Genomic DNA, 25,066 nt, shown 5'->3' with positions numbered 1-25,066 from the left:
GTACATCCACATCTTGAGTACTGCGTGCAGATGTGGTCTCCTCACCTCAAAAAAGATATATTGGCATTAGAAAAGGTTCAGAAAAGGGCGACTAAGATGATTAGGGGTTTGCAACGGGTCCCATATGGGGAGAGGCTAGAGAGACTGGGACTTTTCAGTCTGGAAAAGAGGCAAGTGAGGGGCGATATGATAGAGGTATATAAAATCATGAATGGTGTGGAGAAAGTGAATATAGAAAAATTATTTCTCTTTTCCCATAATACAAGAACTAGGGGACACCAAATGAAATTGATGGGAAGTAGGTTCAAAACTAATCAAAGGAAATTTTTCTTCACACAGCGCACAGTCAACCTGTGGAACTCCTTGCCCGAGGAGGCTGTGAAGGCCAGGACTCTATTAGGGTTTAAAAAAGAGCTTGATAAATTTTTGCAGGTTAGGTCCATAAATGGCTATTAGCCAGGGGTAAAGTATGGTGCCCTAGCCTTCAGAACAAGGGCAGGAGATGGATGGCAGGAGATAAATCACTTGATCATTGTCTTCTGTTCTCCTTCTCTGGGGCACCTGGCATTGGCCACTCTCGGCAGACGGGATACTGGGCTGGATGGACCTTTGGTCTGACCCAGTATGGCCATTCTTATGCTCTTATGAGGGACAATTCCATTTTGCTCCATGGGCCTTGGCCCACCACCTGAGCCGGTGGGTCACTGTGCCGAGTTCCCATTTGTTGCAGGCCCAGCAGGAAACCCACCATCACAAAGTGAGTGTTGGCCATCTGGGCCTCTGCTCAGTCTATTGTCCTGGCTGGGGTGGAGCCCCACCTCCCTCTGTGAAGCTCAGCACTGAAGCATTTCTCACACAGCTGCAGAGCTAAACGTCTATAACTCTGCCTACGTCCATGCTACAGACACACAAATAGCACACATAGCTTCAGGGCATCAGTAGCTTTCATTCGACACCTCACATACCCCCACCCCCAGCAACATTTGGGGCCAATAGCCACCCTGGGCATTCAAATGGCTTCCGGAACCAGCATAAACTCCAGCCACATATGACACCCAGACTGACCCGAACCTACAGCAGTGACACCCTCCCTCCCGGCTTCTCCAGCCAGGCAGGCTCTGCCAGCCAGCTGTCCTGCGAGGGGCTGCGCTCAGGAAGCGAGTGGGAAGGGGCAGGTGTATAAAAGCAGCCATTGCAGAGCAGGGTATGTCGCCGTTTACGTGCTGACAGGCGTTTACAGCAGCACTAAGGCCCCACGCAGCTGAGAGCGCAGGTGTTCAGGCTCAAAGGAGGAAGCCTGGAGTGTAGTCCACTTCCTGGATAATTCCCTGCCCGCCCATGCCAACCCTCTGTTCGGCACTGGTGAGGCCCCCATCTGGAATATTGTGTCCAGTTTGCCCCCCGCCCACCCCCCAGTATAAAAAGGATGTGGATTTGCTGGAGCAGGTTCAGTGAAGGGCAACAAAAATGATTAAGGGTCTGGAGCACAAGACCTGTGAGGAGAGGCTGAGGGATTTGGGCTTGTTTAGTTTACAGAAGAGAAGGCTGATGGGGTGATTTAATAGCAGCCCTCAACTTCCTGAAGGGGAGCTCTAAAGGGGAGGGTGAGAAACTGTTCTCAGTGGTGTCAGATGGCAGAACAAGGAGCAATGGTCTGAAGTTACAGGGGGAGGTGTAGGTTGCAGCTGTCCTGGTTCCCTGAAACAGTCATGGCCTTACTTATGCTATTCTCCCACCCACCTACCTGCAGCCCCATCGGGGAAGATCTGAAACTACGCCTGTTTGAGGCCCAGAAACTTCCTGAGCTCTTAGTCCTGGGCAGCAACAGGCACTCTGCTGTCGACACTGGCTGTGAGGCAGTCGCACGCACACCCAACAGTAGTTCTCTTCCTTGTGGATGGTCGCTCTCCCATGGCTGAGGCAGTGTTTGGGGAGGCGGGTTTGAGCAGGTGGGAAGGACCAAGGACAGGAGAGAATTGCTGAGCCGGGAGGCCTTAGATCATTTCACGTGATTAACACCCACCGAGTCGCTGAGGGGACAGGCAGGCTGGGAAGGCCAAAGCTGCGGGTTTGCCCAGCAGAGGAACTTGCTAGAGGGACCAGTCTGAATGCCCTGAGGCCCTTGGGCTAAGGGTTGGCCCTGGGCCAGTGATTGAGAAGGACACTGCCCACTCTTGTGTCTGAGTAGCTACGTTCCCCGCCCCCCCCACAGAGCTGCATCTCTGCCAGGGCTGGGCAGAAGAGACTGAGCGTTTCCATGTGTGGATGGGCTGAACTGCCTCCAATGCTTGGAGAGATGAATTCACTCTGCTGGGGTCGCTGACTGATCGGAGGGGTGAGGGAGACTGGCCTGTGAGCTTTCCATGCAGGGCGTAGTAAGCACAGGCCCAGTATGAGGCCTTAGGCCTGAACCAAAGTAATGGTCAAGACTTTGCTAACAGAAAGCAAAGTGCAGCTGTGAGCTGAAGGAATGCATTGCTCACAGAAGCTGGCAAGAAGAGGGGTGACAGTGCATAAACATAGCTACCGAGCATATTGAAGTAGGTACATGGTACCAGAACACCCTACCCTGGAACATTCCACAGATAAGAAAGAACAGGCCGACCCATCCCAATGACAGGGGCAAAAGTGTAATATGATGGATAGAGTTGTTTTGTTGGAACCAACATATACAAAGTGAGAGGAGGAACCTGACTACGTAGAAGGGGTCTACCTCAGTACGTCAGGAGTGATGTGTAAATTGTTTGTACCTGTGTATAAGAATGTACTTCTGGGATGTGGTGTGGGTCCAGCCGAGGGGGCAGTGGAAAGTCCTGCCACTGACTGAGCCGAGTCCATTGACCGTGGGTGCATATTTGTAGTATGCCCTGACTTAGACTGAGAAGTCTACAGGGAACTATTATTGTGTCCAATACGGCAATAAACCTGGCCGACGTGCCTTTGCACCTTACTAGACTCTGCGGTCATTGGGGGTTCTCTTCGGGTCTGCTGTGTCGGCTGTCTGCAGAGCTGGGGCAGCACACAGAGGGAACGCACGCACGCAGCCGAGTGATACCAGCATTGGAGAGAGCAGAGCACCACGCTGGTAGCATCTGACACCAAAATGCAGGTTCTTCACAATCATTATACAAGATACACTGATCATTTCTGGAAAGTAACAGAGAGGAAGCCGTGCTAGTCTATATACTATCAAAACAAAAAAGCAGTCAAGTAGCACTTTAAAGACTAACAAAATAATTTATTAGGTGAGCTTTCGTGGGACAGACCCACTTCTTCAGATCATAGCCAGACCAGAACAGACTCAATATTTAAGGCACAGAGAACCAAAAATAGTAATCAAGGTTGACAAATCAGAAAAAAATTATCAAGGTGAGCAAATCAGAGAGTAGAGGGGTGGAGGGGGAGGTGGGAGTCAAGAATTAGATTAAGCCAAGTATGCAAAAGAGCCCCCATAATAACCCAGAAAATTTGCATCCCGGTTCAAACCACGTGTTAATGTGTCGAATTTCAATATAAAAGAGAGTTCAGCAGCCTCTCTTCCAAGACTGTTGTGAAAATTCCTGTTGAGTAAGATGCAGACTTTTAAGTCATTAACAGAACCCTGATTACTATTTTTGGTTCTCTGTGCCTTAAATATTGAGTTTATTGCTTTTTTTGTTTTGATCATTTCTGGAGTATGATATTGCAGTGAACAGCCAGGATGATGATTTGATAAATTCTTCAAAGCAACAGTGGATCAGTAAGTAAAAGTGATGAGACCTTTTGTTCACAGAAGGTAAAAACGTGCCTCCCAATACTAATTAAAGTGAAATTGCCCATTACATGTGTATAGTAAAGTTAATAAGTTTCTTCAGTGGGGGAGTTACCCCACCTGTTAAGTGCTAGTACAGTCAACATCATCTAACAGGAACACAGCTGCTCTTGTGGTTAGAGCACTGGACTGGAGGTAAGGATTACCTGGCTAAATTCACAAGTCTACCACTTTATTCCTGTGTGATCAAAGGCAAACAACGTATCAGTTAGTGCAATCACTGGTACTTCCCTATGTCACAGGAGATCCATGAAGATGCTCTCATTCTCATTAACAAAGGGTTTGGGTATGATAAGGGGACACCACCAATGCCCAAGAAAATTGTTTCATCAATCAACCAATCTTCTCAAGACTAACACCTTCACGCAGATTGATGTGCCATATTCCGAGCTGTGGTATCTCCATCTGCTGTTGTGTCCATGACACATGGAGCGGGGTTCCCTCCAGAAAGAGCTAAGCTATCTGGAGACCAGCCCTCTTGGAGGGCAGTGAGGTGCTAAACCCAGAAGTGCAGAAATTGCGACCACAAGAACTGGAACTGCAAAGTGTTGGGAATCCCTCAGTCACGCTGATGGTTATGGTTGATAACAGCTGGCAGGACGGGATCCAAGCTGCCAACTCCCTCCCACCTGATAGGTAGGAAAGTACAAAATGATGGTGAGGTGTTACGGTTTGATCTGACTGGATCTGTGCGATATTAAACCCAAGGTCGATGTTTAACTACAGTGTTTCCAGGTGTAACAAAAACCATTGGAACAGAACTGACAAATGATTAGGTTCCAGGATACCTTTATCAAGTTAAAGGACCTACAGAAAATCTTTAAAACCTCACTGCCTAAAATTAGGCATCTCAATTGACTTCCTCATAAAGCTAAGTAGATATTCAGTGGGGCCAAGCACCCACAAAACTTCGGGAAAGCAAGTGGCTTATTTGTGTGTGGTTTAGTACGCAGCTAGGTGCAAAGTTTAAAATGCCTGGACATGTCACTCGATGTCACATACTGATTCGATGCAAACGTTGTATCCCTTGTATTTTGCAGAAGTTTAAAAACAAAAATACAAGAACAGGACAAGAAACTCCATAAAACAGCCATAAAGAACTTTCACTGTCCCAATAGTGATGAGCGTGTAGAACAATGCCCCACCAGAGGACCCAATTCTCTGTGCATTTATTCCTCAACTTGAGGTACAAGCAGGACAGCGACAGGGCTTAAACTCACCTTTGCTGTGGGCCAGCTCAGTGTCTGCCTGGCTCACAAGTAATGAAGTAGAGCAACTTCAAGTATGGTCCACTAAATCACCTTCTGCCTCCAGAGTGGTTAATGTTTAATATTTTAGGATCGTTAAAATATTACCATATTGTATTATAACAGCAGGTAGTCTACACCAGTGTTTCTTAAAATTCTTAAGACCACAGAACACCAAACAAAACTATATCTATGAGGAACAGCTACAAAAATTTTCTTCCAAAAAAAGAACTGCTCCCCTCAACTAGCAACATATATAGCGAAACCAAACTGAAGTCATTGCTGTGGTACCTGATTAAATTAAATAGTAACATTGTATCTGATTGTAAAGACAGAACATACATACCAATACCATATCATGACACCAAAAAAGTGTCAGATGCTCACAGCACACCTGCGAGTTGTTCTGGGAACACCAGTATTCTGCAGAACATAGTTTAAGAAACCCTGCGCTAGATCAGGGTTCCTGGTATATTGAGCTCTTGGGCAGCTGCCCAGGAGAGCTTCATATGCCGCCCAGGTGATCAGCACAGTGCTCACAGCTGGCAGCACGTTTTTAACTGGTGGTGCACATCCTTGCACATACATCAGTGCACGTAACAAAATTTATTCTGCACACAGATGGGAAAAATGAGAGGGAGCATTAGTCTAGACCAAACAGCGGTGTGGGAAATGTCAATTAAAACATCTCACAATTGGCTGCTGCCGCCATGAGCTCCTTAGCTGCCCCTGTCTGCAGAAATCCAGCAAACTCATCACATGTCATTTTATAGTTGAAGTGCACAAACAGTTCAGCTTTCACTAGGTCTGTTTGGAGCCTGTTCCTTTCATCGGCCCACAAATTCTTCATTACGCTAACAATGCGTTCCACAAAGGTGTTGCTGGCTGGAACAGCAAACACATGCTGCACAATTCTAAGCAAGTTCGGGGCCTCGCAGCACTTAAAGAATTCTACCCAGACTTCAGAGCTGCCGGTCTGACGGTGGCGTTCATGTTGCTGCTGTTCCTGTTCTGATTCAGCATTAATTATTGAACCCTTTAGGATTGGTAGTGCATCATTCAATACAGACACTTCTGTGAAAAGTTCATCTACATCCACTTGAATGTCCAAGTTTGTCATCAAAGTGCACCGTTTGTCTAGCTCCAGAGGCCTGTCCAGACTGAGCGGTGCACACAACTTATAGAAAGAATTTTCACTGAAATCAAACCTCTTTTCTAGATACCGGAGCATGTGCATGTAAGTCTGCTGGGCGTCTCCAATCAAGGTGTTCTGCTCGTTAGGGTGTAGCTTTTTCAAGAGTTGCATCACCTTGTACCCATAGAAACCTTTCTCTTGTCGATTCTGAATCTCTCTTCTCAGCTTGTTGAATGTAGCATACAGTTCAGTTACCTGAAGGTAATTACTCTCAAGAACCTTTATGGTGCTGGTAAATTGGCTCATAAGGTTATGCACAAAGTAGATGTACAGTTCAGGAAGTGTAATAGTTTCATCATTGGAAGCTATGTCCTTATGCTCAGAAAGAAAGGCCCAGACTGTGCAGTTCACATCCTCCTCCCCTTTACTCACAAAGTAAGATTTGAGGGCCGGCCAATTCTTCAGTAACTTTTCAATGGCAGTGAAAAGGGCCAGAAAACTTTTAGGTACTTGGCGTAAGATTTCTGTATAGTCTGTCTTCATGAAATCAAAGAACTCTTTAAGTTCACCGTTATTCTCGTCTAGTGCAAAGACTTCACTGAAGACCTTGAGGACCAAACACTCTACGTCGTAAGAGAGCATTCTCAAGCCATGCTTTGCTGTATTGTGTACTATCTGAGTGCTGCAATGTGTTGGTACAAGGTTTGGTAAATCCAGCATTTGTTTTAGGTGCACAAAACCAGACTCATTTTCTTCAAAATCTCTCTCTCCATATGCCACAATTTTATTCTGTACCAGACTGGCATTTTGAAGACAACTCCGTAAGTTCTTTACAATCACCTCTGATGTTTCATCTGCATCTTCAAGAAAGTCTAGGAGTGATGTGCAGATTCCCTTATCTTTATTGAAGTACTGGATGACAACTGGGAATAGTTTCATGCTCCCTATATTAAAAGCATCCACTGAGATTGAGAAAGGTGCTGATCCAATGTCTCGCACAGCCAGTTTTAAAGAATGTGGTGCTAATACAGCCTCGATCAAAGCTTCTACTTTTGTCATTCCACAGTGAATTTTGGAAGCTATTTTGGAATCAGGGAAAACGGAGGGGTACAGTTTATTTCCACAATCTTGAGAACGGTAGCTGTGGTAGTGTTTAACTCCATGATATGTTAAAAGCAATTCAGCTGCGCATATGCGTTGTTCTTCAGCATTGTTACTCTTTACGGAGACTTTATTGCTAGCATTACACCACACCTGTCCTTGTACTTTGATTTTGTGACCCTTTGTTTCTGCATGATGCTTGACGGCTTTTACAGAATCAAACTTAACTGTGAATTGAACATCACAAATAGAACAATATCCTGAGTCTTCACTTGCCTTTATAAGCCAATTCTGATACTCTGGGAGTTGCAGCCACTCATTTTTAAAAGTGCACAGCCTTCGAATTCTTTTTTTTTCCGGGTTCTGTCATTTCGCCCTTGCATTTGTCTGACTGCAGCACAGTTTAGCCACCAGATAAGATTGTTGACTGTGGACATCAGTTGCTTCTCTCTGCTTTTGTTGACGCACTAAAAAAGTTACCCAGAGAGTAGATTAAACATATTGTTGTGATGGACCATCCCCCCACGCTTTACGGAAAAAGGGTTATGAACACACCTATGAATAACTCAGAAATGTTTTGAACAAAAAATGACTTGTGACCTATCATTTTTAATGTTATAACCCCCTGGACCTGTAAAATCTATTTATGTACATGTATAATTTTTATAGTTAAAGTTATGAGTAACATCCGTTAATTAGGGTGGGGAGATAGCTCAGGGGTTTGAGCATTGGCCTGTTAAACCCAGGAGTGTGAGCTCAAGCCTTGAGGAGGCCATTGAGGGATTGGGGCAAATTGATGCCAGGGCAGGGGACTGGATGAGATGACCTCCAGAGGTCCCTTCCAGCTCTAGGGGGTGTATGTACATATTTGTATAACAAATATTCATCTCCATTAAGATTGCAATAGGAGGTGCAGCAGCCCTAATGTGAGAGTATGGCCTCAGAGAGGATAGCAGTGCTTAGCCACTTAATGGCAATCAATCCACCTCTGAGGAACTTGACTGTGAGCATACATTCCAGCAGACAGGCAACAACTTGTTAATTGTGTGATTAATGGTGATTATTTTTTAAAATAATGACATGAATTTAATTGCTCAACAGCAGAAGTATAAATCTAAGGTTCATTGAAAAGCTACTGAAATTTAGAATTTCAGTCATCTGTGCATTGACAAAGTGAGATTACAAGATCTATGGCTCTATGAAGTGCTTTAATTGTGGGGTATCATGAAACAACCTTCTGACTTGGGGTGTGAGGGGCCATTATCACTGGCACCATTGCAGTACAGGTTGTTCCTCTCTAACCCAGAATCTCTCCTCCAGCAACATCTGTAATCCGGCACCATTTGAGTTACCCAGATAACCACTTATCACGGGCGTGGCCAAGTTTCCCGGGGTCCCATGAAGTTTGTCGACAGCCCCCAGTGCTGTCCACTCAGCAGGGGTAGCCTGGTGATGCCCGGTCAGCAGCAGCAGCAGCAGCGTTGGTGACGTGCGAGACAATAATCCCCTCCTGTGGTCCCGCAAGTTCTCTCCTCCCGCACCGGTGGGGGCCTGAGGGTGCCGCACCAGGGAGGCTGGACCCGACCATCAGGTTTAGGGTCAGAAAGGGGCCCCACAGCTAAAACCGGGGCTGGGGTCTTGGCGCTCCCGCACCTCAGCGGTTCCCGCGCGGGCTGGGGGCGTGGCCTTAAGGGCACCTCAGCGGCTCCCGCGCGGCGTGGGGGCGTGGCCTTAACCGCACCTCAGCGGCTCGCGCCCGGACTGGGGGCGTGGCCCGCCCCGCCGCACCTCAGCGCCCCTCTGGTAACCAAGACGGTCTCCCGGGAGACGGCCGTTTTGCCAATGTCACCGGCGCTCCCTGGTCAAGGCGGCGGTTCTCAGCCCCTCCCTCGGGCCCAGATCCCCGCCTCAGCCACCTGCCGAGGTTAGCGCCGCACCGACCTGGCTGCGGGAACCGGACCGGACTGCGATGTCCAGTCAGCCGAGACGACCGGACCGGACCGACCCAGCTCGCGTTGGCCCAGCCCTGCCGCTCGCAGGACTACTAGTCCCAGAATACAACGCAGCCCAGGCCCTAGGTTGAGCGAAAGGCCCGAGCCGGGAATCTTTGCGCGGCATGCTGGGAACTGTAGTTGCTGGCCGCATTGCATGCTGGGGGTCACGCCCCGTCGATGGAATTCCTTCGCAGCCTATCAGAATAGGGGATTTAACCAGCTCTGGGGCGGGATTTAAGGGACTCCATTTGTGATTGGCTCTGTTGTTTGTGATCCGAGTGAAAGGTAGCCAATGGGAGTACAGAAATGGGATTGGCGTCCAATGGGATCGGCGCGTGGGCGGGCTCGGTTCGAACCGGCGCGGCGGGACGGGAGCTGGCGGCGGAATGAGCGCGGAGCGGAGCCGGGAGATCCGCCGTGAGGGCCGGGCGCGGGGGGCCGCGGGGCAGGGAGCTTGGGGCAGGCGGATCGGAGGGGTGGTGGGCAGGGCAGTGGGGTGTGGGGTGATGGGGGGTGAGAGGGGGCGGGGCGGGGTGTGGGGTGATGGGGGGTGAGAGGGGGCGGGGCAGGGCAGTGGGGTGTGGGGTGGTGGGAGGTGAGAGGGAGCAGGGCAGTGATGGGGTGGGGTGATGGGGGCGGGGCAGGGCAGTGGGGTGTGGGGTGATCAAAGGGGGTGCACCATCTGGGGCGTGATGGGGGAGCAGAGGGGGCCGGGTGATGGGGGGAGTCAGAGGCAGGGGGGTGATAGGTTGGCAAGGGCAGAGGGGGTGCGGGATTTGAAGGCGATATTGCAGTTGTGTGTGGCAGGGAGGCAGGAGGGTGTCAGAGAGGGTGGAGGTGGGTGGGGCTGAGGGTGTGTGGGGCCAGAGAGAGGGTCATTTATAGGTGGGATCGTTGAGCTAGGCTCCCAGACGGGTCTGGGCAGTGTGGGGTGAGGGGGTTTGGACTACCCTGCGACAGTCCTGTCCATGTGTCTGGGACTCAGCTCCTGTCTCCCCCAGGGAGCATGCAGCCAGGCTGGGGGTCAGATTCCATGGTGGTGGAGGTAATTGGAAATCCTGCGTGTTGTGATTTGTTGCCCTGAGCTGGGCACGTAGTTAGAGGGCCGATGACTCTGCGCCAGAGGGGTTTGATGCTGACAGGCTGTGGGAGCTTGACCGGGTTCTGATGTTCTTCTCTCCCCCCGGCCCCCCAGTGCTCCAGAAAGCAAAGGACAAGGCCCGGAGGAGTGGCAGCCTGAAGGAGGAAGCTGCCATTTGCAACCAGCTTGGGGAGATCTTGGCCAGACATGGTGAGTGGGTCCCAGGGCCTGGCTCTCAATGGCAAAGGGTGGCTAGCTGACTGCTGTCTGGCTCTCGTGGCCAGGGCTGACGCTGGGAGAGATGGGTCCGGGAGAGCCGTTCTGAGGAAGGTTTGGAGGCCCTGCTTTTGGGGCCACCGTTCGAAAGTTGGTCACTGGGCAATGCTCTCGGCTGTCTTTGTCGGTGCTGGTCTGGCTGTGTTTGTGACGGCTGGGCTGGGGAGGGCTCCTGGCCGTGGGAGCAGGCCTGGAATGGCTCTTGTTTGCAGGGATGGTACATCCATGGGCTGGGACCAGCCCCCAGGAGATTGTGTCTGCCACACAGCTGACCTTCCCCCAGCAGGGAGCCGATTCAGTGCGATGATCCTGGCCTGTGACCTGACCCCTGCTCTTGAAGAAGAACGCCCCATGCCTGAAACTCCCTGCCATTGTGACATCTAGCTCTCTCTTTAACCTGAATCTTGTTTGGCCTCCGTCCCCACAGCTCCCTGCAATGGTTAGAAACCTTCTCCTTTGTGCCAGCCAACTTTACTCAAGACTCTCTGTTCTCAGGCCAGCATTGTCCCTTGCATTCCCTGCTTTGGCCCCAGCCTGGGCCTGACCTCCTTGGTGTATCACCGGAGACTCGGGGGACACCCTCACAGCCTTCTCTTTGCGAGCTAGGCCAGCCAAGTTCTTCCAGTCACCTCTGCCTTCCTCAACAACCTGAGTGGCTCTTCTCTGCCTTTCTCTGGGGTGAAGTCCCCCTTTGTGCTCAGGAAATGGTACTTCGTGTTCCAGACCAGCTGTCATCAGTCATGGACGTGGTCCTCTCTCTGCTGGAGAGACTGTGCCTTTGCCTGCTGTGTGGCTGCATTGCATAGGTGGCTTTAGTCACCCTATAACCAGCCAAAGCATCCAGGTTTCTCTCACCTTCCTTCACTTCAGCTGATGAGCCTCCGGCTATCGGTAGCCCTTCACTCCAAGCACCTTGTCCTTTGTCGTACTGAGCAGCGCCTCGTTTCTGCTGCAGGCTTTGAGATCCCCCCGATCGTCCTGCCTACCATGCCGATCCTCCTCCGGAGCGAGCGCCCTTCCTGACTTGTGTCTGCAGCAAAGCCCATCAGTGCACTCCTGCTGTTCCTGCCTTGGGCATTAATAGATATGGTACAACTGGGCTCATGTCGGATCTCTGAGGAGCTGTGCCAGGAGCATCCCTGCCCTCTGCCAGTTTACCTTTCGGCACAGCCTGTTGCCTTCACCCCCTGAAGCCTGTTCTCTCCCCCTGTACGCTCCTGGGCTGATCCCAGAGTGCTCCAGTTTGGCTAACGTTGCATGTAGCTAATTTTGTCTGATGCTCTGCTGCCATCCAAGTGTGCTAGAGCCACTGTATTTCCTGTAGCTAGAAAATCAGAGGCCGTCAGCTACAACATGGGAGATGAGTATCACAGAGGGAGCCATGTTAGTCTGTAACTTCGAGAACAACAAGCAGTCCTGAGGCACCTTATAGATTAGCAGAGATTTTGGAGCATGAGCTTTTGGAGGCAATGAACCGCTTTGTCAGAGCATGTCTAGGAATGAGTACAGCAGAAAGGGATCTAGGGGTTACAGTGGACCACAAGCTAAATATGAGTCAACAGTGTGATGCTGTTGCAAAAAAAGCAAACATGATTCTAGGATGCATTAACAGGTGTGTTGTGAACAAGACACGAGAAGTCATTCTCCCGCTCTACTCTGCGCTGGTTAGGCCTCAGCTGGAGTATTGTGTCCAGTTCTGGGTACCGCAGTTCAGGAAGGATGTGGAGAAACTAGAGAGGGTCCAGAAAAGAGTGACAAGAATGATTAAAGGTCTAGAGAATGTGACCTATGAAGAAAGGCTGAAAGAATTGGGCTTGTTGAGTTTGGGAAATAGAAGACTGAGGGGGGACATGATAGCGGTTTTCAGGTATCTAAAAGGGTGTCATAAGGAGGAAGGAGAAAACTTGTTCTTCTTGGCCTCTGAGGATAGAACAAGAGGCAATGGACTTAAACTGCAGCAAGGGAGGTTTAGGTTGGACATTAGGAAGAAGTTCCTCACTGTCAGGGTGGTCAAACACTGGAATAAATTGCCAAGGGAGGTTGTGGAATCTCTGTCGCTGGAGATATTTAAGAACAGGTTAGATAGATGTCTATCAGGGATGGTCTAGACAGTACTTGGTCCTGCCATTGGGGCAGGGGGCTGGACTCGATGGCCTCTCAAGGTCCCTTCCAGTCCTAGTGTTCTCTGATTCTATGTGATGCAGCAGGTCTTTGCCCACGAAAGCCTTTGCTGCAAAATACGTTAGTCTATAAGGTGCCACGGGACTTGTTGTTGTTAACATAGGAGATGTGCTCTTGAGTCCCCGGTGCATGTCAGCTCTGAGCCCCAAGAGGGGTTACGCCCCGGGCTTGTTACTCTGGCTGCTCTTGTAGCTGATGGAGTGGGTGTGCCTCATCCCAGGGACCCCTGCTGTGCCTTGGGAAGCCAGCTGGCTCGCTTGTCACCCCAGTGTCTCTCTGCTCCCGGCAGGGCGGTACCGAGAGGCGCTGGTGGAGCACCAGGAGGAGCTGCGCCTCCTGGAGAGCGTGGAGGATGTTATCGGCTGTGCCGTGGCCCACCGGAAGATTGGGGAGCGCCTGGCTGAGCTGGAGAACTATGAAGCTGCTTTGAAGGTAATGGGGGAGAGGGGGATAATCAGCTGCAGGGATTGGGGCTCCCCAGGACCTGGGCTGAGAGCTACTTTCCCAGTATTCAGCCCCGCCAAAGGCCACGGGGTGACAGGAGCAGCAAGCCAGAGCAGGGGCGACAGAATGGCTGGAGGGGTTTAAAAGGGAACACTAGGGCACATAGTGGTAACCCCTGAGCTGTCAACCTTGCAGGGCCCAATTCAAAGCCAGCCCAGATCCATGGGGCTTGGGGGGTCTCATGCGCCCTCTTGTTCTCCTGCTCCATCAGCACCAGCGCCAGCATCTGGAGCTGGCCTGCGCTGTGTCCGACCACACTGAGCAGCAGAGGGCTTGGGCCACCATTGGCCGCACCTACATGTTCGTGGCGGAGAGCGGCCAGGCCGGGGAGGCGCTCTGGGAGGCGGAGCAGGCCTTCATGAAGAGCCTGGCCATCTTGGAGGAGCAGCTGGAAGGTGAGAGCCAGGCTGGGAGCTGTGGGACACGGAGCTAGGGAGGGGAGCCATCAGCTTGGGATGTGGTGCGCCCTGGGGAGGGTCACCAGTCGGCCTCTGCCTTGGCTGTCTGACCAGACGGTCTAAGTCCCCACCTTTTACCCCTTGTCCTTGCCCCAGAGCCTGCATCTGGGATGTCCCTGGTCCCTGAGCTCCATCCCCTCCCCAAGCCGGAACTCCCTGGCCTGGCCAGGAAGGGGCAGGCTCTCAGGCTTTCATCCGGGCTTCCCATCTACTCGTGCTGGCTTGTAAGGCCCAGTTAGGCTCGCCGCCGGGATTGTGGGATATGCAAGGGCACTCAGGGACCTCCAGCCTTTTCTGACCTCTCGGTTCCACAGCAGGGCAGCCAGGACCGTGCCCGAGACTGTTCCGTAGGGACCTCCCAGCGCTCCCACCCCATCCCTTGGGAGACAATTTGCTCAGCTCATTCGGCCAGCTGGAGGGTGAGGGGTCCAGGACCTGTCCAGCCCCTCTCTGGCCCTGGAGCTTCTGCCTTGTGGAGCCGGCTGGGTGACGGGCTGGCTCTGGCTGTCCCAGGGAAGGTGCCGCAGCGGGAGCTGAGTGAGATGAGGGCCCGGCTTTACCTCAACCTGGGCTTGGTGTACGACAGCATGAAGGACCAGGCCAGGTGCAGCCAGTACATCAAGAAGAGCATCTTCATCTCCGAGTAAGGCCCTGGCCCCACCCTGGGAGGGGCGGGTGGTGGTGCTGATAGGCCGAAGGCCCCTCTGAAGAGCTCCTGTGTTTCCCTGGGGTTCACCCTCTGCTGGTGGCTGCAGCCGTTTGGCTCAGGAAACCGGCTGGTGCTGTGGCTGGGGGGTGTCAGGTGGGGGCACAGGGCCCAGGGGTTTCCTGAGGACGTGAATGGGCGGGCGACCCTGCGGGTGACCCGTCTCCCTCTAGGCAGACTCACCTCTGTGAAGACCTGTACCGGGCCTACTTCAATCTGGGCCACATCCACCTGCGGGAGGGGCAGCACTCCAAGGCCATGCGCTGCCTGGAGCGGGCACGCGACTGCGCCCACACCATGAAGGAGAAGTGCATGGAGAGTGAGTGCTGTGCCGGCATCGCCCAGGTGAGGGCAGCGGGGAGCCCGTACTTGGCCCCCAGGCTCTTCCCCCTGGGGCCTGACCACCCAGCATGGCCAGCAAGGGGACAGCCCCCTCCCCCCCGCCAGGCCAGCACCCTTTGGTAGTTGGACCTCTCTGCCCCTCCCCTTGCTGACCCTGCTGCCCTGGGGCCTTGCAGGTGCTCCTCAGCCTGGGGGACTTTGTGGCCGCCAGGCGCTCGCTGAAGAAGGCCTACGTGCTGGGCTCCCAGCAGCCCCAGCAGCGCGAGAGCATCCGCAGGAACCTGCGTTACGGTGAGGGGGCTCGGGTTGGGGCTCCCTGCGACACGGCGCGGGGGGGGCTGAGGGGACCCAGTGGCCTGTGCAGCTGGCCGGGAGGAGGTTGGGTGTCACTCCCCAGGGCTCAGCCCAGGCTGACTGGGGCTGGGAGCTCTCCACCTCTGGCTCTCAGTGCAGCCCCTCCCCTTCACAGCCCTGTGTGGCTTGTGGCTCCTGGGGCGGTGCCCGCCCCCCCCACCCCCGTGTCACAGGCACGCCCAGGGAAAGGTGCCGCGGCTTCTCGGGTGCAGGGCCGCGCTTGCACAGGCCACTCCTGACAGGGCTTCTGGCACGTCCCCGACGTAGCCCCAGTGGCACCACAGGGCGGTGCTTTGACACTGACCCCGCACCAGCCCAGGGGGGCAGCGAAGGGGGCTCTGCAGGTGCTCACTGTCCCAGAGGCCTGCAGGCTGGGTTGGGTGAGGGGGACCTTGGTCCCCACATACCCCTTCACCTGTGGCTCCCCTACCTGCCCTGAGCCTCTAGGGGGAAGAAACCAGCCCACCCCCGGTGCGTGCCACTCACACTGCTGGCCTCTCCCCCAGCCATGAAGGTCAGCCATCTGCAGGAGGCTCTGGAGGAGGCAGTGCCCGGCGACTTGCAGACAGCCCTGGGCCTGTGTGAGCAGCTGGGGGACCTGTTCTCCAAGCATGGGGACTATCGCCGGGCGGTGGAGTTCTACCAGAGGCAGGTGGGTGAGGGCTGCCCCTGCTCTCGGCCTGTGGGCTGGGGGAGGACCAGGCTGCCTGGAGGCTGGGCTCCGTGCATGGTAAGGGGCTGGTTCCGCTTCCTCCTAGCCGCCGAAGTGCTGCCAAGCTCTGGCCCGAGGGCAGGGGCACCCGCTCAGATTCCTGCAGGCAGCAGGGATGGGGCTGGGCGAGCCCTGCGGGGGCGGGCGGCCACCCCGGGCACAGCATGCTGTGGACGGTGTCTCTGGCAGCTGCGCTACGCCGAGTCCCTGCAGAAGCCTGAGCAGGAGCTGGCTGTGATCCACGTCTCTCTGGCTACCACCTTTGCGGACCTGAGGGAGCCCGGCCGGGCGGTCCAGCACTACCAGACGGAGCTGGCGCTGCGGCGAGGAAACCCACTGGAGGTGAGGGGGCGGCCTGGGCTCTGCCTTCTGCCCGCCAGTCTCACCCTGCAGGGCCTGGGGACCCCGTGCTGGGCTTGGCCGTGCTCTGGGGAGTTGCGGGAGGGGAGCTCAGCTCGCAAGCAGGGCCTGGCTGGGCCCCACAGCTCGGGAGCAGGGAAGGAGGGTGGGGCAGGAGTAAGAGTCAGGATGGCAAAGGAGTTGCTCTTTGTCACTTACCCCGTGCCCCTGGGTGGGCTCCCTGCCAGTGGAGCTGGACTGGTGGGGGGAAGCTAATCCCATTGTCTGTGTGCCCCAGGAGGGGAAGACCTGGCTGAACATCGCCCTGGCCAGGGAGGAGGCTGGCGAAGGCTACGAGGCCCTGGAGCCCTGCTTTCAGAGCGCGCTCCGGTGCGCGGAGCAGGCTGGGGAGCCCAGGCTGCAGGTGAGGGGACGGGCCCAAAGCTGCTGCCCAATGGGGATGCCAGTGCTCGCCTGCAGCACCCCCTTCAGGCTGGGCAGCTGGCAGTGCCCCTCCCGGGGTCCCCCGAGCCTGCGATAACTGAGACTGGCACCCAGGAGTCCTCCCAGCCCCCCGCCCTACGCACAACACCTCCCTGCTAGGGCCTGTGGCCGAAAGTGCTGGTTTCTGGCCCCCTCCCGCTTCCAGGCTCTGCTCCTTGTTGGCACATGCCCGGGAGGGACCGTGCTGCTCACCTGCCGGGGAGCCCAGGCTGCACCCGGCTCCTCCTGCGCCAGCACAGCAGAAAGGCAGGGGAAGGGCGTGGGGTGCCGGGGCTTGGAGCTGAAAGGCGCCCAGGGCAGCTGCGGTGCTGGGGCTGGACTCGAGAGTGCCTAGCCAGCGTCCTCCCCTCACTCATAGCCTGTCTGCTGGGCCAGGCTGGGGGGCCTGGCAGCTGCTCCAGTGGTCAGTGCTGGGAGCTGCTCCTTCTGGGCTAGGCAGGGGCTGGGGGACCTGGGAGCTGCTCCAATGGTCAGTGCCCTGGCCTTGCTCCCTGCAGGGCCCCTTCAGGCCTGGGCGGGGGGCCTGGGGACTGCCTTAAAGGCCAGCGCCCCCAGCTGACAAGGCCTGGGCTAGCAGCCCTGGGAGCGCCCAACCCCATCTGCGGCTGGGCAGGGTGATCAGCCCATCCTTTCACCCCCCCAGCGGCAAATCCTACAGCACCTTCACCCCCTGCAGCAGAAGTGGGGGCACCCTGAGGCCCCCGACACGCTGGCCAGGCTTCAGGGCCTGTGCCGCTCGCAGGGCTGGAGCAGCGCCAGGGACAGCCGGGGGGAGGAGGAGGAGGAGGAGGACAGCAGCGAGCCCCTGGATGAGAGCGACCTGGAGCTGTCTGAGAGCGGTGAGTGGGCCGGCTGTGGGGGACGGGGAGGGAGCCGGAGCCGAGTCCCGGCCGGGTGAGGCTGTAGCCCTGCGCGTCTGCCTGGCGCGGGCCCCCCTTTGGCAGGGTGGGGGCTGTATTGGAGCCGGGTGCCTCACTCAGGCCTGTGCGTTCCAGACGGGGAGGAAGATGACCTGGACGGCTACAGCAAGAGCGTGCCTGGCCGCCGCAGGATCGCCAAGGTGAGGCTGGGCCTGGGCGCAGCGTCCTCGCCCCGTGGGGCCGTCGCTCCAGCTCCTGCGCCGGCGAGTCCGGATCCCGGGGCGCTGCGCGGGGCGGGGGGCCGAGGGCGCTGGCTCTGATCTGGGGCCCCCGGGCAGTGCTGACCCCGCCTCCGCCCTCCCTGTGCCCTGCAGTGGAACCGGCGCAACGACCGGGGTGAGACCCCGCTGCACCGCGCCTGCATCGACGGGAACCTGCGCCGGGTCCATTTCTTCCTGGAGCAGGTGGGAGCCGCTCCTCGTTCCTGGGCAGGGCGCCCTGGGGTACCTTCCGTCGGCCCGTGGGGGCAGCTGGGCGGCTGGCTGGGGTCGCGGCGTCCCTCTGCTCTGGCCCTCACAGCCCCCAGCAGGGGACGCGTTCAGCAAGTGTGTCCGGCCTGCAGGGCGCGTGGGAGTGAGCCAGGTAGGCGCTGGGCACTGGGCAGCTTCCCGGCCTGGCCCGCAGGGAGGGCAGCTGGAGGGGGAGATCCTGCGGGAGTTGGCATGAAGCCCAGCAGGGCACCTGGCCCCCACGTAACCCTCATGCCTGTTCATGTCTCTTTCCTCCTGGGGGCAGGGCCACCCCCTGAACCCGCGGGATTACTGCGGCTGGACCCCGCTGCACGAGGCCTGTAACCACGGGCACCTGGGTGAGTGGTGAGGAGGGTGTCGGTGTTGGGGGCGGATGACGGCAGGGGCTGGAACGGGTGATGGGGGCCGGCTGGAGGGGGCCCTAGTGCTGCCACCCAGCAGTAACTGCTGGCTCCTGTGCCCAGAGATCGTGCGGCTGCTGCTGGAGCGTAGTGCCTCCATCGATGACCCCGGGGGCCCAGGCTGCGAGGGGATCACCCCCCTGCACGACGCTCTCAACTGCGGCCACTTCGACGTGGCCGAGCTGCTGCTCCAGAGGGGCGCGTCGGCGGTGCTGAGGAACGCCAAGGTGGGGGAGCAGCGGCCTGTGGGCGGGCGCTGGGCTCGGCACCCCTGCACAGCTGTGGGGTTTCTGGGGGCGGCCCTGAGGCTCAGCCCCTCCATCTTATCCGCCGCAGGGCCTGAGCCCTCTGGGCACCCTCCGGGAGTGGGTGAGGATGTACGGCCGGGACCTGGACCAGGAGACACGCCAGCGCTGCCGAGCCATGGAGCAGCTGCTCAAGGAGGCGGTGGTGGGGCGATGTGAGGCCGGGTGGGAGTGGTGCTGTGGGGGGGCATCTCTTGGGGGCTGGGCCCAACTCACGGGGTTCCCTGTCTCCCGCCCAGCAGCAGAGGTGGCTCAGCCCCCACAGGATGTGCCGCACAGCCAGCTGTTTGATGCGGAGCTCTCTGAGCCGCTGACACCCCCCCGCTCAGCTGTGGCCCCCCAGCCCCAGAGTGGGGGCCCCTCCACAAAGGCGACTGCGCCCTGCAGGATCCTGACCCAGCGTGGCGGGCAGGGGCCAGAGTGCTGGGCCAAGCTGGACGAGTGCATGACCCCGCTCCGGCCTGTCAAGAAGAGGCAGCGGCTCCTGAGCCTGAGGGCGCTGGGGGAGGAGAGCCGGGTGCCGGGGTTCCTCGGGCGGGCAGAGCCTGGGCTGCCCCCCGCTGGCACCGGGCAGGCCAAGTATGAAGCAGCCATCCGTGGCGTCGGCAGTGCCCAGTCCTGCCAGGTCCCTGAGCCGGTGCCGGCCGAGGCCTCTGCCAGGCCGGCCCTGATCCCAGCCGAGGAGTACGTGGGGGATGACTGGCTGGAGGACGACCTGGGGGCGAGCCGGGAGCCCCGCAAGAGGAGCCACCGGCGCCCGGGGGAGTCGGGCTCGGACTCAGGGGGCACCAGTGGGTCTGAGAGCGACGGCGCAGCCCCCTTCCCAGCTGCTCTGCCCCAGAAGAGGAGGGCCCGGCAAAGCCGCCTCACCCAGATAGTGGACAGGACGTCGCTGGGTCGGTCCCGCGGGGGCCAGGCCCTGGTGGCTCCGGAGCCAGCCACTGGTCTGAGGCCCGTAGACGGCAGTGGAGAGGCCCCACAGGTGAGGTGCTGGGGGTGCACAACAGCAAGGGAGTCCCCTGGGCTGTCTCTTGGGTCTTGACTCCCCTCTCCTGTTCCCAGGCCCCACTGCTGGCTGCAGCCCCGATTCGGCCACCCCCCATCCGAGTGCGGGTCCGGGTCCAAGACAACGTCTTCCTCATCCCCGTGCCGCACAGGTGAGAGCTGCCTCGCATCCTTCCTCCCAGCGTGGCCCAGAGCCCGGGAGTCCTGCCCCCCCAGCCGGGTCTGGGGCAACATTAGCAGCACCCTCGGAGGGGTCCAGCTCCCAGGCAGCGCCAGGGGGTCAGGGACTTGGGGTAACAGGGCCATTCCCCTCTGCCACTGGGGGGGGCTGCCCTGTTCCTGCCCCACCCTGGGAGGGCGGGCTGGGGGCCTGGTTCTGGTGGGGCGCTCTGGCTCAGCCCTTCCCTTCCCTTCCCTTCCCTTGCAGTGGCCTCGAGAGATGCCCGGTGGCGTGGCTGGCAGAGCAGGCGGCCCAGCGCCACTACCAGGCCTGTGGCCTGCTGCCCCAGCTCACCCTCAAGAAGGAAGGGGCACTGCTGGCTCCCCAGGATCTCATCGTGGACGTCCTGCAAAGCAACGAGGAGGTGAGGGGCACCCGAGCCAGGATTGGCGCTTCCAGGGCTGAGCCCACCAGGTCCCCCTGTAGGCCGCTGAAGGGTCGTGGTGGGGCCCATCACTGTGGACTCTGCACCAACCGGCAGGGCCCAGATGACTGGGAGCTCGGAGGTCTGGCTTCACCCCTCACTGGCGATGCCCTTCCCCTTGTGTTTGAGCCTGCCAGTGCTGCCCAGCCAGCCGGCCTTCCTTCCTACCCATAGGGCTCTCGTCTGCCTTGCAGGTGTTGGCAGAGGTGCAGTCCTGGGACCTGCCCCCGCTCGCCGACCGGTATCGCAAGGCCTGTTGCAGCCTGGCCGTGGGTAAGGGGATGCCACGGACCCTGCTGCCTGCCTGCGTGTGGGAACCGTTGGATGTACAGGGTCTCGCTGGGTTTTGTAGCGCCTCAGGGCGGTCAGCCGGCTGGGGAGAGTGCCAGCCGGCCCGTGGGGGGGACAGGCAGGAGGGGCTCCAGTGGGAAGGCTGGTCCAGGGGGCTTGGGCACAGCTGTGCCACCGTCTGCGTGTGTGACCTCGGGCAAGTCCCTCAGTCTCCGGGTCACTGGCCCAGCTACGGAAGGGGACAGAGGTGGAATGTGGCTTCGGGTGGACAGATTGGCACCCCCAGGGCCGTGCTACATGCCAGGGGAAGACCTGTCCAGCATCCGCTGAACGGTGCGCAATGTCAGGAGCCCTCGGTCGCGGCTGCCCCCCACGTGGTGCTGGGCGGGGGGAGGGTGCCCCCGGTCGCAGCTGCCCCCCACGTGGTGCTGGGCAGGGGGAGGGTGTCCTCGGTCGCGGCTGCCCCCCACCCTCTCCCTGGCTGCTTGGCTCTAGCCCCGGCCAGGCAGCAGCTGGCTGGGAGCTCGTCAGTCTGGGTGCCCCACAGCGACTGGTCTTCCCTCATGGACTCCTGTTGCAGGCGAGCACCGGCTTCTGCTGAAGATGATGGAGCTGCAGGAGTCGGGCCCCTCGTTCAGCACCTGTGGCCTCTCCTTGCACCAACCCCACCTCACCCCACTCCTGCGTGCCCTCAAGCTGCACAGCTCCATCCGCCAGCTGCGGCTGGCTGGGACGGGGCTGGACGATGGCCTGGCTGCCGAGCTGCTGGCTACGCTGGGCACCATGCCCAGCCTGGCCCTCCTCGACCTGTCGGCCAACCAGCTCGGTGCTGAGGGGCTCCGCGCGCTGGCAGCAGGGCTGCCCTCCCAAGCGGTCTTCCAGGTTGGCTTGTGGGTGTGTCCAGCACCTCCCTTCCCCTCAACGGCAGGTGGGAGGGGCCCCGGCCTCCCGCCTGAACCCCGGAGACACAAGCAGGTTCGGGGACCCCCAAGCTGCCCATCCTGGCGCTCTGGGCTACGGCTCTGGCACTGCTGGTGTAAAGGGCCCTGATGAGCTCCTGCCAGGGCTGCCCTGATGGACACCAGGGGCTCCCCGGATCAGGGAGGAGTAAGCTGTGGCCGTGCTGGTGCCAAGGTGCCTGCTCCTAGGTCCTTCTGGGAGGGGCTGGTTGTGAGGGTCCCTGTAGCATGGGGGGGGCTCTGCTGCTCCGTCCCTTCTCTGGGGCTGAGGCTGCCGCTGTGGTCCTCCCAGCGGGGGTCCAGCCCCGGCTGTCTGGTGGCACAGGGCAGAGCCCAGCAGGTTGGGGTGACTCCTCCGCCCCTGTTGTTCCAGAGCCTGGAAGAGCTGGACCTCAGCCTGAACCCCCTAGGGGACAAGAGCTGCGAGGCCCTGGCCTGCCTGGTTCGAGCCTGCCCGGTCCTGACCACGCTCCGGCTGCAGGCCTGTGGCTTCTCTGAGGCTTTTGGGCAGCACCAGCGCCTCTTGCTGGCCAACAGCCTGAAAGGTAAGTGCCCCTGCACTCCCCCAGCCCCGAGTGGGGGCACAGCAGGCGTGGCCTCATGGTACAGGTGGTGCCCTCCCTTGTGGCTCCCCTCCCCCAGCGCCACGGTCTACAGGCTAGGCCCCCGTTACACAGAGGCACTGCCAGGAGGGCCCCATTCACTGGGACGGGGCCTACAGCTTGGGGGTGAGGATGGTTCCACTCATGGAAAGAATGCGGACCGCTGTCCTGTCCGCTCTCTGCCAGCTTCTGCCCCACAGCTCGCAGCTACCCAGGCCTGGGCTTGCCTCAGTCTTGCCCCACAGCTACCACGCCCTGGGTTCCCTGCCAGGTCTGCCCCACAGCAGCCTGCTCTGCCGTTCTTTCCCAGTGCAGGCCTGTTGGGTGCCTGAGTTTCCAGTTAGGCAGCTATGGACAGCCCCTCCGCCAAGCTCCCAGCCTCCTTTATCTGCCCGGGCCAGACGGCAGCTGGCTCACTCTTAACACACTGTCTCTCCCGCATGCCCCTGGCCCAGGAGCTGTGCACCTGAAGACCCTCGCTTTGTCCCACAATGCCCTGGGCTCCAGCGGCCTGCAGCTGCTGCTCAGGAGTCTGCCCTACGCCACCCTCAGCCAGCTGGAGATTGGCTCGGTGGCGGCCCGCCTAGGCGAGCCTCTCGTGGATCCGGTGGTCAGGTGCCTGACACAGGTACGGGTGCAAGGGGGTCCTGCAGTAACCCTTCTCTGGCTCCAGGAGTTGCAGGAGCTCTGCACGTGGCAGGGGAGCCCCTTTTGTCCTGGGGCTGTGGGCCTCTCACGCAGCTGGCTTGGCCCTGACTGGCTCAGCTGTGGTGTGTGGCTTTGGGCTCAGCCCCCCCCCGTTCCATTCCAGCAGGGATGTGCGCTCACCCACCTGGCTCTCTCTGGGAACCACCTGAATGATGAGGCTGTCGCAGAGCTGGCCAGGTAAAGGGGCAGCGCTGGGGTCCCTGGGCCAGGGGCTTTGCTGTGGGGCAGAAGGTAATGGGGTGGGTGTGTGACACCAACCTTCACCCAGCTGGGTCCTATGCGGAGTGATCTCCTGCTGGGTAGGAGCCGTGGGGTGGCTGGGCCCAGCAGCCAGCCCATGGGGACATAGTAGGAAGAGAGCCTGAGTGAGACGTCAGGTGGCCATGTTCGCCTTTAGCCCACTGGCCACCTTCTGTCCCTGCATTGTGCTTTTCTGGGCCACCAGGTGAACCCCCTCCCGTAAAAAGAGACGGAGCGGGAAGGGAGTCTGAGCCACAAGCCCTTGGGTGGGAGGCCTGGTGAGCGGCAGGACCTGCCTCCAGAACCGGGCGTACGTGGATTGGTGGTCGGGTGGAGCTGCTGGTTCTACTACTGCACTTCACAGGCAGTACACCTGTCCAGCTGCCTCCCTTCCCCGTCGCACCTTGTGCTCCCTGGGGGTCTCGCTCCAAGGCTGCAGTGCCAGCACACCGCACATCTAACACCTAGCCCACAGGGAGTGGGTGGGCCATGGGGCAACAGTGCATTGTGGGTGAGCCGAGAGGCATGGGGCTGTTTGACTCTCTTGGTCCCAGGTGCCTCCTGGTTTGTCCCAGTTTGATCTCCCTGGATTTGTCTGCAAACCCAGAGGTTACCAGCGGGGGCTTGCAGATGCTGCTGTCAGCGCTGGGGGAGAGGCGCCAGGGGCTGCAATACCTCAGCCTGGCAGGTGAGGGGGTGAAGGGCTCCAAGATCCCTGGGTTGTGGAGGGGTCCTGCTTCCCTGCACCTGGCAGGGCCGCGGGAGCATCACACTGCCCTCGCTGGAGGGACTGAGAGGTGATCCTGAGGGGGCAGGGGCAGGCTGTGAGCCCTGGAGTTTTGCTCCTGATCCAGCAGAGCCCCCGGCCTGGCTGGCGCTGCCGAGTTGCTTCTCTCTCCGTAGTGGTGTGCAGAGCAGAGCAGAGCAGAGGAGGCAGGACTGGAGTAGCGAGGGGCAGCAGCTGATAGAAAGGGCACAAGGGGGGTCACCCAGCCTGTCCCCTCTTGGGCCGGGTCCAGGATTCTCAGTGCGCCACAGTAGCTACAACGGCCTGTTTCCTTCCCGCAGGCTGCAGGGTGCGAGGCCCATTGGACAGCACCACGTGGGCCCGGGTCTCTGCCAACGTGCGTGAGCTGCGGCTCTGCAGCCGGCAGCTGAGCAGCAGCAACCAGCGGGGCGTGGGTGAGTCCTGGCTTGGCCCTCCGGGCACCTCTCTGAGCACAGTCACGCAGCACCACAAGCTCTTCTGTAAGAGCATCTGAAGTGCCCGACCGCTCGCAGCTGGAGCACACAAGAGGCCCATCCTGCTTGGGGCTGTGGCTGCTCGCAGAGGGAACTTGGGCAGACGTGAGGAACCAGGCACGGTGACTGGCCTGTGCCAGCGACTTTTCTGCACTCAGAACTCAGGCCTGGCCCATGGGGAGGGGCAGGACCTGGCTGCTGCTGCTGCACCTGTTCTTTCTGGGGGCCCAGAGCCCTGCAGCTTCCCCCCACCTGGCACCAGTGCAAGCTGAGAAGGGAGCTGCTGGTCCCGTCGTAACCAAAGGAGGCAGGGCCCCGGCTGCTGTTGTGGAACTGGGCCTGTCTGCCTCGGGCTCCGAGCACCAGAACGCTGCAGGACTCTGCCCCATGGGGGTCCCTGGGCTTTGGAGCCAAGGCCTCGGCTGTGTCCCCAGGAGGCAGTGAGCTACCGGGCCTGTGCTGCTAACAGAGAGGGGTGGCAAGTCCCAGAGTGTCCCCGGAAAGCTGGTTTCCAGCCTGTGGTGTCTCACCAGC

General features: G+C 58.4%; 2 protein-coding genes across 2 annotated transcripts; one reads left to right on the top strand and one right to left on the bottom strand.

Moving 5' to 3' along the window:
• Positions 1 to 3,220: 3,220 nt before the first annotated feature.
• On the bottom strand, positions 3,221 to 9,405 carry LOC142009065 (uncharacterized). Its single transcript, XM_074986504.1, has 2 exons — positions 9,236 to 9,405; positions 3,221 to 7,761 (listed from the first exon to the last, which is right to left on the bottom strand). The coding sequence occupies exon 2, from the start codon at positions 7,250 to 7,252 to the stop codon at positions 5,738 to 5,740; it is 1,515 nt and encodes a 504-aa protein (XP_074842605.1). The 5' UTR covers positions 7,253 to 7,761; positions 9,236 to 9,405; the 3' UTR covers positions 3,221 to 5,737.
• A 269-nt stretch (positions 9,406 to 9,674) lies between these two features.
• LOC142009064 (tonsoku-like protein) lies at positions 9,675 to 24,928 on the top strand. The gene is made up of 26 exons (XM_074986503.1): positions 9,675 to 9,705; positions 10,484 to 10,579; positions 13,116 to 13,258; positions 13,542 to 13,725; positions 14,302 to 14,431; positions 14,668 to 14,839; positions 15,013 to 15,127; positions 15,697 to 15,842; positions 16,092 to 16,244; positions 16,540 to 16,665; positions 17,389 to 17,584; positions 17,741 to 17,805; positions 17,980 to 18,069; positions 18,401 to 18,473; positions 18,600 to 18,763; positions 18,873 to 18,996; positions 19,081 to 19,823; positions 19,904 to 19,998; positions 20,274 to 20,430; positions 20,685 to 20,763; positions 21,362 to 21,663; positions 22,114 to 22,285; positions 22,798 to 22,970; positions 23,154 to 23,227; positions 23,845 to 23,978; positions 24,359 to 24,928. The coding sequence occupies exons 1-26, from the start codon at positions 9,675 to 9,677 to the stop codon at positions 24,550 to 24,552; spliced, it is 4,131 nt and encodes a 1,376-aa protein (XP_074842604.1). The 3' UTR covers positions 24,553 to 24,928.
• Positions 24,929 to 25,066: the final 138 nt, after the last annotated feature.

The sequence above is a fragment of the Carettochelys insculpta genome, chromosome 2 (genome assembly GCF_033958435.1).
Source record: "Carettochelys insculpta isolate YL-2023 chromosome 2, ASM3395843v1, whole genome shotgun sequence".
Lineage (NCBI taxonomy): Eukaryota > Metazoa > Chordata > Testudines > Carettochelyidae > Carettochelys > Carettochelys insculpta.
Note: the sequence above shows the minus strand (reverse complement) of the source record. Positions and strands in the feature narration are given on the sequence as shown.

Coding starts and splice junctions, on each gene's coding strand:
- LOC142009065 (XM_074986504.1), bottom strand. CDS start 7,252: ATGACAAAAGTAGAAGCTTTGATCGAGGCTGTATTAGCACCACATTCT.
- LOC142009064 (XM_074986503.1), top strand. CDS start 9,675: ATGAGCGCGGAGCGGAGCCGGGAGATCCGCC. Junction 20,431..20,684: donor TCCTGCAAAGCAACGAGGAG/GTGAGGGGCACC, acceptor TCTGCCTTGCAG/GTGTTGGCAGAGGTGCAGTC. Junction 22,286..22,797: donor GCTGGCCAACAGCCTGAAAG/GTAAGTGCCCCT, acceptor CCCCTGGCCCAG/GAGCTGTGCACCTGAAGACC.